Genomic DNA, 18570 nt, shown 5'->3' on the forward strand with positions numbered 1-18570 from the left:
TGGCAGTGGTGTAAGAAGTACTGAGATCCTTTAAGTAAAAGTACCAATACAACAATGTAAAAATACTGCATTACAAGTAAAAGTCCTGCTTGAAAAATCCTACTACAGTAAAAGTACATAAGTATTATGAGCTTGATGTAGTTAAAGTATTGCAGTAAAAGTAGTGGTTTTTCCCCTCTGACTGATATATTATTATATATGACATCATTAGATTATTAATAGTGAAGCATCAGTGTTAGAGCAGCATGTTACTGTTGTAGCTGCTGGAGGTGGAGCTAGTTTACACTACTTTATATACAGTTAGCTAGTTTAGTCCAGTGGTTCCCAACCTAGGGGTCAGGCCCCTCCAAAGGGTCAGCAGATAAATCTAAGGGGTCGTGAGATGATTAATGGGAGAGGAAAGAAGAAAAAACAAAGTTCTGATACACAAATCTGTTTTCAGTTTTTGGACTTTTTCTCTAATCTTTGATTTCTGGTAAAATATTGGATCATTTGAACATTTATTGAAATGAAAGCATGTGAGAAGTTTAGAGGGAGAAATCACTATTTGTTGGAGCTGTTAACAACTCATAGACATGTGAAATGTGACCCTGACTACACACTGCTTTTTGTAAGACGTCAAAAGCCAAAAATCTTTAACAATGTGTTGTATTTTAAAAGCTTCATTATCCATTCACAAGTATAAAGTAACTTGAAGTGGTAATAGTCAAGAAAAATACAAGTAACGGTAACACTTTACAATAATTGTACTGAAGTTCAATACTTGAGTAAATGTACCTGGTTGCACTGGCTGGTGGTCAGCACAGCCTGGCCCGATCATTTGCAGCAGCTCGACAACAGCTGACTGGCCCTTTAAATGCGTTCGTTCATCTCCGGAACACTTCGCGTGTAGTCGGTTACGGTCTCCGTTTGCCGCTACAGCTACAGCCCAGCAGCAGCAGCAGCAGCTCACCTACAACAGCTGAAGAAACTGAAGGCAGGTGGCTGCACGCTGTGCAAACTCCACGCTCGGATAGCATCTCTTCTCTCCGCAAATGCAGGCCATCAAATGCGTAGTCGTGGGCGATGGGTGAGAATTTATTCTGTGTTTGTGCGAGTGGAAATGTTGTCTTATTCATGAGTGAATTCGCATCTGAGAGGGCAATTGTTGCAGGAGGGGCTGGGCTGGAGATGGGGGGGGGGTTATGGGTCGGCATTCACTAAACACCGGGCTTCTTTGCAGCCCTGGTGGGTGTGAGATGAAATGAAATGAAATGAAATGAAATGATGAAACGAGATGAAGGGCAGTTTTTCATCTCTGAAAGGTGAGCGGTGGGCGGCAGAGTGATAAGCTGCAAATTCGAGATGAGGTTTATCTTTTTACTACTGATTTGATTTTTGTTTTAACTCAGCAGCTTTAATGTTCACCTGTGTTGTGTGCGTGCGTGCGTGCGTGTGCGTGTGTGTGTGTGTGTGTGTGTACGCGCGCAACGCACGATAGTGTACTGTGTGGCTGTTGCTGGGTTTGTCTTTTTTTAATGATGTAATGTTGTCACACCTACACACTGCGATGCCTTCAACACACACACACACACACACACACACACACACACACACACACACACACACACACACACACACACACACACAGACACACTCCTAGCTACAAGGACTGCTGCAATACAATATCTAGCTCTCCCATACAAGTGTAAAAGTAAAAGTAACAATACCACACTAATAAAATATTAGTGTACAAGTGTTACAATTATTTGAACACCAAAATGTTCTTAAAGTACTAAAGCTCATTGTGCAGACTCATTGTGGCCTCTGTGAAGCTCATTTTAACTGCTTTGTAAACTGTTGTGTAGTTTCATATTTTATAAACTGATGAAGATTTTGCATACAGCTGTGAAAGTAAAATCTTCATCTGCAAAGTAACTACAGTTGTCACAAATGTAGTGGCTTAAAAAGTGAATTGTTCCACCAGTGTTTGTGCCTTTGTATGAACTATTTTCAGTTTATTACTGTAATGTCAACAACAACTCATGCTCCAACCACTTGAAAGAGTCTCTACAAGACAGGACCTTGAACTGTATAATGTGTCATGAGTATGTGTACAGGGCAAAGGGGAAGAGGACCTAATCAAATCCAAAAGACAGGCTTACAGGTCGCTAACAAGGAGGCAATCCAAAGAAGCAAACAAGTCTAAGGGGCAAGCAGCTCACAAACAAGCAGAAGGTCTAAACCACAGGTCAAGGCAGGAAGAGGTGACAGCTACAGAACAGAATACAGAATATGGGATATGGGATGACTGGAACGCAAGTGTACACCGTAGCAACACTGATGAACTGGCAGGGAATGGATAACAGAGGACGGGTATATATAATACTGTGGGCCAGATGGGATAATGAGCAGCAGGTTAAGACAGTCGGGGAGTGGAAAGGTGCACAGGTGAGTGTGGGAACCAGGCAGGAAAGTTCTGGGACATCTAGTGGACAGGTAGAGAATGACAAAGCCAAGAGAAGACAGAGGCAGGATGAGCAACGCCAACACAAACAGGAGCGAGACACAGTGTTACAGAAACAATTGTGAATATGATATTAGTAATCTGATGGATTACAGAGCACTGTGGTTCACTTTTCTAACGTTTTCTAATGTTGAACAGTTGAATAGATCATATTCATAGCAAACATTTGAACTTGTCAAACACAGGTATGGCTAATAACATCATTATATGCTGGCTGAAACTTAGAAAAGTTTGAGTTCCGCTGACTTACAATAATAACAGAAGTAATGAAGCTGCTTATAGCTGCCACCAAGAGCAAAAAAAAACACACAGAAATCAGTTCTGAGTCACTTACTTTGCCCAATTTTGGTACCACTTTATAATAAAGTACCCCTGATGAAGAGTGTAGAAGTTGTAACTAATACTTTATAAACGGTTAAATTGTTTACTAATGATTTATAGATCACCTATAATCCATTAATAATAGCAACTCCTAGGTGAAAAAACACATCACTTGCTTTGCAGCCAGCTCAACAGTATTCAAACATTTCATAAATAATGTATAACACACTATAATGAAAAAATAAGCAGACATTGTGTTTATTAATGTACAGCATTTGTCCACAATTATAACATTTTATATGATCACAACTGTTTTACTATATTATCATTCATTATCTGTTTATACAGCAGCCTCCACTCACAATAATTAACACTTATATAACTTCCTAAAAAGCAAACAGTAAAAATGAGTATGAGTCATCCACAATGAAATCTTAATAAGTCAATAAGAACTAAAGGACTGTCTGAAGAGACAAAGCATGCTGCCAAACATGGCTACACAAATGTTATTAAATAATTTATGATGATTAATTAACATTCATAAAGAAATTAGTTACAACCTATAAACTCGCTATCAGAGGGCCTTGTTCTTATTATACACTGTACATGTATATGTATGTATATGTGCTCAGCTGTAGCAGAATCTTGTGCCCAAGCATGACACAAGATTTAAAGAAATATAAAACACACATTGTTATTTCTTCAATAGGCTACAATTTGTTATGACTGTCCTGCCATACATCACTGATGGGGCTGGTAAAGACAGACTGGACAATAGAATTTTTGTTCTGAAAAATAACCAGTATCAAGCATTCATCCATTGTCTTTTTCAGCGTCTTTTAAAATGTCATCTTAATGATATTTTAAGCCTTATGTGAAGCATTTTGGAGATAAACTTGCCTCTGCATATCCAAATTTTAGCCTGTCATTATCAACAGAGTGCACTCCTCCCTTTACTTCCCTCTTTTTCTTATCTTCTGTGCCCTTGTGTGTTAAGCTCGCCATACTGTGCTTAAAATATAATAAATAAGTCAACAAAATGGATCCATCCTCTGGCCATGTGTGTCAATCATACAAAATGGATCCAGCCTATAAGCACCTCAGTGATCTTGTGCCCTGAAGCTTGAGATCACTCCTGTCTGGATTTGAACACAGTTAGTCTGGGTTATCACTTTCCATTACTCAAAGAAGCAAGTCTGTACCAATCAACCAGTATAGCACCCACCAACCCATGTCATCACATGCAAGGGTAATGATTATAATTCAAATTAGGTTCAAATAATAGGCCAGCATAAAGTAATAAAGACTGGTTGCTAATTAAGGCAACGTCAAAATCATTCATAGAATTTCCTGTATTTTCTTCCTGTAAAAATGAACATTTTTACTCACTTTTAGCTATTAAAGGTGTAATATGCAAGATTTGTCCACCTGCACCAAACAGATAGGGGGCAGCATATCACATGACCATATATTGGGAATCTAAATGGTTACTTTCTTGCCTGAAAAAATATTAAAACTTAATAAAGTGACATATGAACAGTGTTACAGCTAAATTTACAACAGCTTTTAGCCTGGTTCAAAATCGCTTCCATATTGGCTCAGGGTAGCGCTACTTCTTCTTCCTCTCATGTTAGACTGAGGGCAGACTGGACGCCACAAAAGTCGATCTGAAGCTCATTTGAGGTTGCAGAAATTAGTTGCAGATATTTTATATCCAGTCTTGTCACACATTTGTCTTCATACCAGCTTTATATCCCAGTTTAAAGACTCTGCTTCCACCATATTAACAGTATATTCTTTGCTGTTGCCATCATGTTGTTGCCACAGTTGAATGGTAGTGATCATGTATGCATCTCTGTGTGTCATTGTTCTCTGTTGTCTCCAGTGCGGTGGGTAAGACATGTCTGCTCATCAGCTACACCACCAATGCCTTCCCTGGAGAGTACATCCCCACAGTGTGAGTACAGCCACACCTTCAGCAGCACTGATGCACACCGACCTGTTCACATGTAAACTGGATGTGCTGTGTGTTTGTCTCAGCTTTGACAACTACTCAGCAAACGTGATGGTGGATGGTAAACCAGTAAACCTGGGCCTTTGGGATACAGCTGGGCAGGAGGACTATGACAGGCTCCGCCCCCTGTCCTACCCTCAGACGGTAACACACACACACACACACACACACAACCAATAAATAATGTAAACTTTTTATACAACTACATCATCATTCACATTTACATCTTATAAAATAAGGGGAAAAAATATTTCTATTTTTGCACTTACAAACAAATGTGTCTGGAGTTAAACTGAAGTTAATAAATATTTTTGGTTAAACTTATAATAATAATATATAATATAATATATATACACATGCTACATTAATATGTAACTAATGCATGATGTATGAGGATTTAACAACAATTATCAAGTCACTATGACTGAAAAAGGCAGTAAATTTGATCTTTGAAAGCTGTCACAGTTGTGTACCAGTGTTCAAGTTGAACTGGTATTGAATTAAATGGTGATATCTGTGTGTGTGAGGCTGTGCTTGCAATGATCGATCTCAGCATGCTTGAAGCAAGAACTAGGGAATGACAACAAGTAATACATTCTTTACAAAATGTTCTTGTTGTCAGTCCTAACATTTGTCTCATATATTGTTATTACTCTGATGTCAAGTCGATTTATGAAATGTTCAGCCTAAAGGTAAAGCACAGTTGACACTCAGCTGGAACGCAGCGTGGAGACAGTTCTACACTGTGGCACATATACGACATCTGTATCTGCCATGGAGCATGTTACAGCATTTGTATGCAGGTATATACTGTTTCTCTGTCATCACAACGATTTTCTGCACTATGAAGCGAACTCAATCATCGATATTAGACATAACTGTCAAGTGTTACTTAGGGACAGCAAGGACAATAGGGACAGTAATTGGATTATTGTATATGCACAGGTGGAGAAAACTAAAATCATATGGGCATGAAATGGTCTTTGGTTTGGTTATTATGTCACAACTTTGCGTTTTTGAGGAGGTTGGACAGCGACAGTGATTAGACAGATAGTGAGAGATGGTGATAGCAAGTGATAGCACGATTGAGTGTTGATTGTGATAGAGTGATTGGCCTTAAGCAAGTGAGGCGTGCTTGTGTGAATATGTTTGTGGGGCTGATATTGTGCATTTTCATCTTGTGATTTATAGGTTGTTATAACTATGTGTCTCTAGCAGTGTGCTTTGTGTCAATTTGTCATCTTACCTGTGTGTTGTTGTTGTATTTATTCATTTGTTCTTATGTGTATTTGTGGAGTTGTCAACTGGTGAGGGTAGGTAGGTAGACAGGTGCAGGAGTAGTAATAATAATAATAATAATCTTCATTTGTATAGCACCCTCATGCAAAGATGCAGCCCAAAGTGCTTAACAAAACAAGATCAAATGGCAATAAACAAAAGCAATAATTAAAGAAGTTTGATCACAAAAATAAACAACAATAAGTGGGAAAAAAAAGTTTGATCACAATTCAATAAAACATTAACAATGATACCAACAAAGTTACCACAAATTAAAAGCCAAATTAAAAAGATTGGTCTTTAATTTCTTTTTAAAAACCAAAAACCAAGTTAGTTCTCTGTTCTAAGACCCAACTGTCCCACAGTTTAGGGCCATAAAAACAGAAAGCACCCTCACCAGATTTCTTTACTTTTATTTCTTGACACTTTAGGAACCTCTAAAAGAAAGGCAGTGGAGGTTGGAACATAAAATGAAGTGACTGATATATGCAGGTGCAGGTTATGTAAAGCTTTATAGACAAGTAAAAGGACTTTAAAATCAATTCTAAAAGATTCACATAGCCAGTGCAGTGATGCAAGCAGAAGGGTTATGTGATCTCTTTTTTTGTATTGGTCAAAATCTTGCTGAAGCATTCTGTATTAACTTTAATTTTCTTCAAGACTTTTTAGGGAGCCCAGTATCTAAACATTTTGGAATCAAAGCATGTATCAGCATTTCAGCATCATTCTGAGTTAAAAGTGGTCTAATTTTGGTGATGTTCCTCAGATGATGATTGTGACCTTATTAAAATGGCAAATAAAATTTAGATCTGTCTAAAATCTAGTCTAAAATCACTCCCAGATCAGTAACCTATGCTAATTTGCCATCTAGAGTAGCTATATTATTAGATAATGTGTTTATAAGATATTTAGGGCCAAGCACCATTATGTCAGTTTTTTCTGAGTTTGGTAGCAGGAAATTGCAGGTCATCCAGGTCTTTATGTCAATAAGACATGCTTGGAGTTTAGTTAACTGATTGATTTCATCTGGCTTCATTGATAAGTATAATTGAGTATCATCTGCATAACAATGGAAATTTATGGAGTGTTTCCAAATAATATTACCCAAAGGAAGCATATATAAGGTGAATAGTATTGGTCCAAGCACAGAACCTTGTGGAACTCCGTGTCTAACTTCTGTGTGCATGGAGGATTCATTGTTAACGTGCACAAACTGAAATTGATCTGATAAATAGGATTTAAACCAGCTTAATGCAGTTCCCTTAATGCCAATTAAATGTTCCAGTGTCTGTAATAGGATGTGATGGTCAAAGGTGTCAAATGCTTCACTAAGATCTAACAAGACAAGTACAGAGAGAAGTCCTTTGTCTGATGCAATCAGAAGGTCATTTGTAACTTTCACCAGTGCTGTCTCTGTGCTATGATGCGCTCTAAATCCTGACTGAGGATCCTTAAATAAACTATTTTTATGTAGAAAGTCACATAACCGTTTAGCGACTGTTCTCTCAAGGATTTTAGAGAGAAAGGGAAGGTTAGATATAGGTCTATAGTTGGCTAAAATGCCTGAATCAAGAGTAGGCTTTTTAAGAAGAGGTTTAATTACAGCTACTTTAGAGGACTGTGGTACATAGCCTGTTACTAAAGACAGATTGATCATATCTAGTAAAGAAGTGCTAACTAAGGGTAAGACTTCCTTAAGCAGCCTAGTTGGGATGGGGTCTAAGAGACAGGTTGATGGTTTAGATGAAGAAATCATTGAAGTTAGTTCAGGAAGGTCAATTGGAGAAAAACAATCTAAATATATATCAGGTTTTACAGCTGTTTCTAAGGTTCCTGTGTTTGGGAATAAATCAGTGCCTATTAAGTGCAGGAGGTGATGAATTTTGTCTCTAATAGTTAAAATTGTTTCATCAAAGAAGTGAAGTCATTACTACTGAGAGCTGTAGTAATACATGGCTCAATAGAGCTACAACTCTTTGTCAGCCTGGCCAAAGTGCTGAAAAGGAAGCTAGGGCTGTTATTATTCTCCTCTATTAATGATGACTAATAGGCAGCTCTGGCATTACAGAGGGCCTTCCTATATGTTTTAAGACTATCTTGCCAGGCTAAGCGAGATTCTTCCAGTTTGGTGGAACGCCATATCCTTTCAAGGTTTTGTGATGTTTGGTTTAATTTGCAGGTTTGGGAGTTATACCATGGAGCTAACTACTTATGTTTTATTATCTTCTTTTTGAAAGGGGTGATGGAGTCAAGTGTCATTTGCAGTGAGCCTGCAGCACTATCAACAAGATTATCAATTTGGGAGGGACTAAAATTAGCATAAGAGTACCCTGTAGTATTGAGACATGGCATTGAATTACAGACATCTAGTGAAGACATTTTTGTCTAATGGCATGTAGTCCAGTAATTGAAATTCAAAAGTTATTATTATTATTAAGTAATGGTCTGATAAAATAGGATTTTGGGAAAATCTATTAAATGTTCAATTTCAATGCTATATGTCAGAAGAAGTTCGAGGGTGTGGTCAAGACAGTGAGTGGGTATATTTACAGTCAAAGAAGCCAGTTGAGTCTAATAATGAGATAAACGCAGTGCTTAGACTATCATCATTGACGTCCACATGAATATTGAAGTCACCTATGTTACGGACTAGTCAAGTCTAGGGGATTCAGTAGTAAGAACCAATACTAGTCCTAACCTGGAGGGTGTAGAAAAGGAGGAAACATGGAAGAACACAGAGGAAGACGGACTGGTTTCCAAGGTTAGAGACGGACAGTTTGGAGGTGGGTTACCTTATCGGGTTTCCACGCCGACTAGCATTTCAAGTCCCTCCGACTCGGTCTCGCCAGCGCTGGGCATTGCTCTTGTGAGCCGCGAGCTCCTTCTGGCGGTTCAGTTCAGTTTTTGGTAGTTGGGGGATGGGTCCCCGAAGAACAAAACTGGTTTTACTCAAGGGTCCGGGTGCAGGAAAGGTGTGAAGCTGTAAGGTCTCGAACGCTTCTAAAAAGGACGTCTCTCTGGGCTTTAACTCAACTCGTATCACTTTCAATGTTCGCGCTTTCCCAGCTGAGCTGCATCACGTTACTCCAGTGGCTGCGCGCGCACCTCACCGTGGCGTCCTTTTATCAACCCGCAGCTTAACCACACCCCATTGTTATCTTCTCAATGAAAACCAGTCCAGTTTAGGAAAGGGAAAGGAAGAAAGAGGAACTATAAACCCCGCCCCCTTTACTCCTAACACCTACTATAATTACTTCATCTGTGCTAAGGACTAAGTTTGATAAAAACTGAGAATTCAGATAAAAATTCAGAGTATGGGCCAGGAGGATGGTACACTATAACAAATAGAATTGGCTATAATGTTTTCTAGGTTGGGTGAGAGAGACGAAGATTCACCCCGTGTCTAGACAGAAATTGTAGCGTGAGCAGCACGTCAGCAGAGTGTGTCTACACTGGAGGTGTTCAGGTACAGTGTTTAGCGTAGGTCATGTGTGTTGGGAGCACTCAGAGCCTGATACACATAACTGTAGTGATGTGTGTCAAACAGAGGAAAATAGACTTAAAGTGTAAATGAATGCTTCAGGTAGCGGTTCCGCCCGTGAGACATGATTGAGACGCGAGCCTGCACAGAGCCGGTGAAGACAGCTGCATAGATTATAGATTATAGATTGTCTAGACACAGGATAAGGCTTTTGAATGAGTTATAATTAAGTTTAGGTCTAGGGTTGATTATTAGGATTGAGTTGAAAATGGCAGCAGCTCCACCTCCTCAGCCAGTGCAGGGTTTTAAGAGTTTTAGAAGCATTAAGATTTTATCATTGTACAGCATTTCTTAATGATAATGTCATAACACGATGAACGCGTGGATAATCGTCTCCACTTGGGATGTATCGAAAGTTATCACAGGTGAAAATTAGTAACAATCAAAGCTCAGCGGTTCGAATCCTGAACAGGTTTTTAAAAACAATGTATCCATGTGGCCAGACCAGGATTTTGGGAGCAAGAACTGCTAATATTTGCAAACTATGCCTATGAAACATCTGTCTCACACACACAAGTCTCACCAGTTCATCAGAAACAAAAACACCAGGTAAGTTTAAACACTGGGCAAACTGGAAAACGAACCAAATGCAGACACCAAGGCAGAACAGTTCAATGAAAGGGTTTTAATAGTTCGATAACCAAAGGCAGGCTTGCGTTCGGCAACAGCAACGCAGTCCAAACATGCAAACAAGTTCAGAGGGCAAAACAGGCAGGTCAAAAACAGACAGAAGGTCCAACCACAGGTAGAATTATCAGGCAGGAAAATCAGGAACATGATAACAGGTACAGGTGGTTGAGAAGCAAGTGTACAACATGACAAACTGGCAGAGGACTTTGGTGAGAGGGTAGATATAAATACACACAGTGAGTACATCTCAAGTCTCTTAATGGCATCCACGTTTCCCTCACTTGCGTCTTTTCCTTGCGTCTTAGTCCCTCCTACTGAGGATCAATGGAGAGATGCAAGGAAAGAGGCAACAAGGAAATATGTTTTTAGAGAAATGAGACGTCCTTTCCTCTGAAGCGTCATGTGAAGCGACATCCGTTTCTGATGATGGCGGCAGCTGATCACAGCTGGATCAGTCAGCTTTAGCAGCTGGAGCAACTTTTGATGGAGTTTGTGTCTGCACACATGTGCACTGTGATAATACTAATAAAGGTGCACAGTTATCACTGCTATAGCAGCTGTTTTCTCTCTGCAGCCTGCATTCTGTATCTATACTGTGTCCTGCTCAGAGGCACAGGAACCATTCTACTGGCAGAATGTATTTGTATTATTTATTAATTATTTGCATCTGTATTTATTGATATTTTGATTGTGAATTCATTGTTTAATAATCATTTCATTGTTAATTGTTAAATAACAATAATAAACTGTTTAATAATTTATTTATTATGCTAGGTGTTTCAGGGAAAATTGAAATGATGTAACTCATCAAACCCGACGCTCAGATCATGAAAAGAAAAATCTTTCTAATAAATGAAGAAAGTTGTTTATGGTTCTTTTGATGGTTCATGGTTGATCAGATCTACAATTAACACAGACTTTTAACTAGATGGTGAATCAGAAAACAAATAAAATATAAAATTTGACTTCCCTTAACCCTGCGAAAGTGCTCTTTTAGATACTCAGGGGTTGTAGTGATACGGCTCTATCCCCTGAAACAACTCAACACAAGATTTGGCCATCAGTCTAAACTTTTTCTAACCAAAAACCTGCTTTTGTTGTTCACTTTCCCCAGAATCATTGATGTCATACTCTTTCCACACAAACTACTCTCTTACAAAAATCCTGGATAAGTAACTGCAATAATTGGACCACCCAGTACTGTCAGGAGTGACTTCTAGTTCTTAGCTGACTTGTGCATTGGACTGTGTTCTGTGTCTCATGTTGTACAGAGTTCTGACTGGCAGCTCAGTCCCAGCAGGCTGCCACTGATTGTGTGTACATGCTCTGCATGTCAATAAGGCTGCTTTCACAGAGTGTTTCTGGTGAATGCTCCATTTCACAGTCAATGCTCCTCTCTAGCTGACATGGTGACACAGTTTGAACCTGCGGTGATCATTACGTGTGCTCTGGCATGGCTTCAGGACACTCCTCCTGGGTCAGACGAGGCTCAGATACTGTGCAGGTTTTGTGAACACAGTGTAATGTTGCTATTTGTTTAAATGTACAGAAGCTGAGAGGAGCTGTGGTTGCCATTACTTTTTACACCCAGAGCTCATTAGTTCATTGTTTGGAATCACAATGTGTTTTTTAAGATAATGGAATACTTATCAAGAAGACCACATTGTTGTTTTGTTTTTTTTATGAGAAAAGATAGATCAATCAAATTAGTGTGAAATCCGTTGGATTCAAGTTACTTCAAGTTTTGAGTTTACATTTTGTGATGCAGGTGATGCAGTGAACATTATGGCATTTTTGTTTATAGAATATGGGCAATCTGTATGTATCTGGGCAGATTGACTGGACAGATAAACTTTCAATTGATCTTAAAAATCATCTACTCTTGGCAGCATATTGCTGTGTATTCACACAGGCACTCCGTTTGCACATCGAACACAGCCAGGACGAGACATTCATATTTATTTCTTTGGTACAAAGCGTCACACAAATGAGGTAGAATCTAAGCTACAGTAGATTAAGGAGAAGTCTTTGAGAAGAAATGCCACAATTCTCAGTTTCAAATTCCACCTGATAAAAGAGACACAACAGTTTTTATTATGATCGAAATATCTAGAGAGAGCAATGGAGGTGAGTAGTTTCAAGATCTATACCTCCCTGAGGTATAGATCTTGAAACAATTTTTGGAGACAAACAGGGAGTCTGCTGACAAAGTCAAGTTAGGTAACTCGTTCCATCACCAAGGGAGCACAGAGGAACTGTGACTGATGGTGATGGGACACTAAATAACTTCTGGCTGATTCAAAACCAGGGGCCTCACTTATAAAACTGTTCGCAGGATTAATATCAAAAAGTGGCATACAGATGAAACACAGGAAGTGCTTACGCACAAAAATATTGTGATTCATAACATAGTGTGCACGCACATCCTACACCAGTTTCCCTCTATAAATCATAATCAACTCGAAATTTGGCGCACATGAGAGAGCGTCTCGTCCCACCCTTGTAATGCCCATAGTTGCCTATAAATAGTCAGTAAAACACCCCAAATGAATATCCATTCATACTGACTACATGAAGACAACCATTGCAAATGCTGACAGAGAAGTTTCACATAATGTGACATTGAAGTTGTTGTTGGGGAGGTTGAGGCAAGAAAAAATATATTGTTTGGTGGACACGGTGTTGGCATTACAGATGCCAAACAGGCTTTAGTTGGATCCTCTCTGTAATAAAAAAGAAGCGGTTCGACATAGAAGTAGAGTGTTTGTGTTACTATTAATAACTGCACACTATATACTGTGCAGCCTACTCTTAATCAATATCTTGCACATCCATCCCATTCCCTTCTATTATAATACATTTAAACCTGTTAGCTGCTCCTTTCACCCAGAATATATTTTACATTTTTCTTCTTTTGTAAACTTATTCTTTTTTATATTATTTTAGGATTACTTAAGTTTTGTGTATTTTTTGTGTATATCTAAGACTTCTGCACACCACTACAACACCAAGGCTAATTCCTAGTATGGTCTTCCCTGTATGTACTTGACAATAAACTCGATTCTGATTCTGAGCTGTACACTGAAAGATCTACTTAATACTGTTGTGTTCGCATTCTGCCATCGGAGTCGCATTTTCTCATTTCTCCAGTTTACGTGTGTACGCATGTTTCTGGAGAAGACTGCACATTCTCCTGTCAAGTTTTTTTTTTTTTTTTTTATAAAAAATTCCAAAGTTTGCTTAGAAAGTATCTTTTGTGCATATGCAACAGTTATAAATGAAGCCCCATATCTCCACTGTGTTTTGGACCATTTGCAGTTTTATTGTGCATGCTGGCAAGGTGTCACAGTAATGGAGGTGAGAGATGACCAGTTCCTGTGCAAGAAGCTGAGTGACGTACTGTCAGTTAAAGCCTGATCTTGCTGGTGTTTATGGTGTGATGAAACATGCTCAGTGAAAGGTAGTCTGTTGTCAATCATGAATCCTGGCAGCGAGGAGGAGGAGGAGGAGGAGCTGAGCTGGATACTAATGTTGTGTTGAACAGAAGGACTGTCTGGAATCACCAGCAGTTCATAGAGGTCTTAGAGTTGTTTCATCATTCATTTGTGATATCAGTGAGGCAGGCTGAGATTTGCACTTCCTGGCAGGAAAGACTGATAGAACTGATAATCAGATCTCAGGACATTGTGTATATGACAAGAGGAGAAGGAGACAAAGCACATATTCTTGATTCTATTGTGCAGGATGTCTGTGTGTTTGCTTCACAGCTTCTTGAATCATGAAGTTTCATGATGAGATCAGGCAGGGTGACTGAAGTGTCATGATGCAACTTAACCTCCATTATGAGAGTGAAATGTTTACTGTGTAATTCTCTGTCCTCTCTCTGCCCAGGATGTGTTCCTGATCTGCTTCTCTCTGGTGAGCCCGGCCTCCTTTGAGAACGTCCGAGCCAAGGTGCTGATCCCATCTCTTCTCGGCTCATTAGAAGCATTCTGAAGTGCTGTGTTGTACAATAAGTATACCTAACTGAAAAAAAAGTTAAAGATACACAAAACAACTCACCCACATCCCCCAAATGTATTGTATGTTGACTTTAGAACCCTGTAACAGAATCAGAGAGTGTATCCTCAACAGCATCAGATGTAATGACTGTAAAGGCCAATTCATGCTTTCCGGGTCTGCCTGATGTAAATTTCGTCATCTGCCCATGTCAGCAAGAGTCTGCGTGCAGTCTAAAATTTTGGGCTGCATGCAGACATCTGCAGAGGGGACTGTACACATTGCAAGCACACCACCTGCGCATGTGCTAGAAAAGCAAACAGCAATGCCTGTCTCATCTACAATATGTATGTACTGTATTCCTTTTCTCATGTTGCTGTCGAAATCCAGCAAATTCAGTTGGACTAACACGTTATTGTGTTAAAAGGCTGATCAGAAAAAATGCTGCACAAGCAGTTTGTAATACTCACAGAGTGTATTTTACAACTCTGAAAAGTTATCATGCTACAACCCTGTTTACTAGTGCACATAAGTGGAACACATCTGTGTCCATGGACCCCTGATTGTAGTATGTATGGAACTACATCCACAGTCTGTATGCAAGTCCACAGCTGTCCACAGACGCAGAATGTGGAAACCTTAAATTGGCCTTAATACTACAGTATGTTTCACTGTGGATGGGGATGTTTAAACCCTTAAACACAACTAAAGCATTTGGCTGCATCTTTGCTCATCATTGACCTTTGACCTCTGCGGCTTTCTTTGCAGTGGTATCCGGAGGTTCGTCACCACTGCCCTAATACACCCATCATCTTGGTGGGCACCAAGCTGGACCTGAGGGACGACAAGGACACGATTGAAAGGCTGAGAGACAAAAAGCTGTCTCCCATCACCTACCCACAGGGTCTGGCCATGGCCAGAGAGATAGGTAGGCACACGCTGTGTATGTGTGTGTGTGTGTGATTTTGATTTGTGCTAACTATCCAGTAGCAAGTGACTGCCACGTAAATTATTTTCAGTCGACACAGAGGCTTTGGTCATGGTTGCGAGGAGCAGTTTTTCACATCAGTCAAAGGGAGCCAGTACAAGCCACACTCTAGTCTGTGTGGGAGTCTCCATTGCTCTCCAACACCAGTGTGTCTCCATCCACCTGTTTTTATTTATGTCTGAATAACTGAGTGGAAACACCAACATTTAAAAAAAAACAACCTTGAAATAATCCAAAAAAAGTTTTTGCACTTGTTTGTGAAAAAGTTGGTGTATCAAAATAAAAGCATACATGCACAAGGTAGAGTGAAAAACAAACTTAAACATCCAGCTCATAGAGAGTGTTTAATGAAGGGATCTTCTAATGGCCAGTATGAACAGAATGAATGATTATGATAAGAAAAACCTGTTTCAATGTTCATTTGGAAAGCTGACTGTTTTAAGACAGACTTGAAAAATTGTGAACCTGTCCTTTAAGTAATCATAGGTCACATCAAAGTATAATGTAATCATTAGAAGATCCCTTCTTACACTGTAAGTGCATTATGTAAGGTCCGTCTGTGCATAAATGTATTTAAAAGTTTATCTGAAACTAATATGAAGCTTCAGTCATCCAAATAAGTCAAATCAAGTAGATATCTTTCAACATTACAGTCTTTTTGTTACTATACTTCCACCACAGCTCAACAGGGAAACACTGTCTGAGGAAACACAAAGAGGGAATTTGATGCTAAAAAGACTGTAAATGTGTCAGATATCCACTTGATATGACTAACTCAGACTGATGAAGACTCATATAAGCTTCACAGAGACTTTAAATGACTGTGTGGACACACTGTGGATTTTGTCCTCCATCACTTACATTGAAGCACATTTGAATCTTTTAATAGCCAGTATGAACAGGAGGAATGATTACAGTGAGGAAAACCTCTTTCACTGTTAATATGGACACATGACTGTTGTTTTAAGACACACTTGAAAAACTGTGAACCTGTCCTTTGATCTCACCTACTGTACCAAGCTTTCTCCAACTAGAGGAAGAGCCATTAGTGAGCACAACAGCACACTTATCTTAATCACTGAACAATCAGATGTAGGCTGCGATTCAGAGGACTATAACTAGACTGTATTTGAATACTGGCTTTTATTTCTATTAAATGTATGGTATTAATATGCATTGTGAATTTGATGCAGAGTCAAATAAGCCAAGAAAGAAAAAAAAATAAGGATTATAAACTGGATAAAGGCATATGAGTGCACACAGAGTTTTGAACTCATTCACACCCCTCTGGCTGTTCCTCGTCTGCAGGTGCAGTCAAGTACCTGGAGTGCTCTGCTCTGACTCAGCGAGGGCTGAAGACAGTCTTTGATGAGGCCATCCGAGCTGTCCTTTGCCCTCCGCCCATCAAAAAGAGAGGCAAGAAGTGCACAGTGTTCTGAGGAAGAGGAGCTAGAAGATGAGGCCACCAGGATGTGATTACTTATGAACGGGGTACTGCCAAGTGGGAACTGCTTTGAAACACAACAGCAATGTACCATCTGCACAGAAGGAGTTTATCTTAACTGGTCAGAAGCTGGCTGTGGATTTCAGCTGGTGTGTTAAAGATGGCATATTTAAGCCTAATGTTTGGGTACAAAGATGAATTTTGTGTGATGTACAGTATGCCTTAAAACAATTCTTATGAGTCTGACTCTTAGATATTAGGACTAGGATGAGAAAAGTTTACTCATTTCCAGGATATGCAAAAATATTTTGCACTCTCCTGTTCAACCTTGACAACCTGTAATTAAAAACACACGAGTTGAACAAAACAAGGAAACAGACCAAATGTATATTCTCCTTTTGCACACCATGTATCGTTGTTTTTTTAATGCAAGCTTCTTTTGATAGGTTTTGTGGAGATGACTTTATTTTGCAATATTTCTTTAAATACGAGCACAGTTTAAATAAGTGTAAACATGTGATTAGCTCCCTGTATGTTCAGCACTATAGAACAGGGTCACTGTCTCCAGATGATGATGATGATGATGATCCAGACTGTAAGGCCACCTAAACGTTTAGAATTTCTTATCAAACCTGGCTCTCAAATTTGTTTGCCCAAGTTTTGTACTTTAGAGAAATCAATTGATTTTCTTACTATGCTGCGTAAGAACTGGCTTTGAATTTCTCATTTATCATACATTTATAAACATTTGATATTTAATATAATACCAGTTGCTCAGCTTTGTGAATATATTGAAATTTAGTGTTAAGTTGTTAGTGCTGTATGCTGCTAACCTGACACACCAGATGCTTTGTTACACAGAACCATCTGAGAAGTTGTCCTTGGAAACTGTTTGGAAAAGGGCAAAAAATACTTGGCAGGTGATTGGATGAACCAACTGTCTATCACCGTCTTACCTTGTGAGGCAGCTGGATTCAGGAGATCATGTGAGAATCCTCATAGGACACCAAGCGCATAACTTGAAGCCTGACAAGATGGTTCTCATGATGCTGTAATCTCACAAATCCAGCTGCCTCGCAAGGTAAGTACGCTGCCCCTCTTGGAGAAAAAAAACCTGGCCAATGACTGTGAGCTAATAGGAGTTAGAGACCCTTGCTTTAGAATAAAGCACACAACTCTTAAATATAAGAATCTTTCTAATCCCACCATACATACAAAGAACCTGTAATCATGCAGCCATCCTCGTGTGTACTGCAGCACTGGACCTATCGGTGGTGTTAAACATAATGTTACAAAGCCAGGTATACTAAAAAAACACATGTATGAGAGTTTGATTTCTGTCTATTGAGTGCAATGACTTGCTTTGATCTGATGTGCTTTCAACACAGTCTGACAGACACCACAAACAACTGAGCACAGCTCATCAAGATATGTTCTTTGCACCAGCTTTATTTCAATGTTAACAAATCTCATGAGAACACCAACAATGTCTCTCAGTATTTTCTGACTTCACTAATGTGATTGTGGCTGTCAGCCCAAAGCCCACTGGTTTCTACTGAAGACATGAATCTTTAAGAACACCTCACAAATATATAGTTTCATTTCTAAAAAGGCTCAGCAACCTCGTCCCTGAAAAGAACTTATATTTCTTTTTTTCTTGGCCTCCCTGAATGACTCGTTTTAGAATATTGCCAACTGTCACCTTGTGCATGGCCATCATCATCATCAATGTATGCTGAAATGCTAACATTCTCCATACCACTGCTCAACTTAACACAAGCTTCAGTCTTAGCATGAGCTCCAGTCTTGATTAAGTGGTAAAAAGTTACATAAAGAATGACATATATCT

The 18570-nt window shown here is 39.3% G+C and overlaps 1 protein-coding gene across 1 annotated transcript; it reads left to right on the forward strand.

Annotated features, from left to right (window-relative positions):
* The first annotated feature begins 902 nt into the window (after window positions 1-902).
* On the forward strand, window positions 903-17642 carry rac3a (Rac family small GTPase 3a). Its single transcript, XM_042391793.1, has 6 exons — window positions 903-1069; window positions 4713-4784; window positions 4868-4985; window positions 14182-14244; window positions 15058-15217; window positions 16586-17642. The coding sequence occupies exons 1-6, from the start codon at window positions 1035-1037 to the stop codon at window positions 16714-16716; spliced, it is 579 nt and encodes a 192-aa protein (XP_042247727.1). The 5' UTR covers window positions 903-1034; the 3' UTR covers window positions 16717-17642.
* Window positions 17643-18570: the final 928 nt, after the last annotated feature.

Source organism: Thunnus maccoyii, chromosome 18 (assembly GCF_910596095.1).
Source record: "Thunnus maccoyii chromosome 18, fThuMac1.1, whole genome shotgun sequence".
Taxonomy (NCBI): domain Eukaryota; kingdom Metazoa; phylum Chordata; class Actinopteri; order Scombriformes; family Scombridae; genus Thunnus; species Thunnus maccoyii.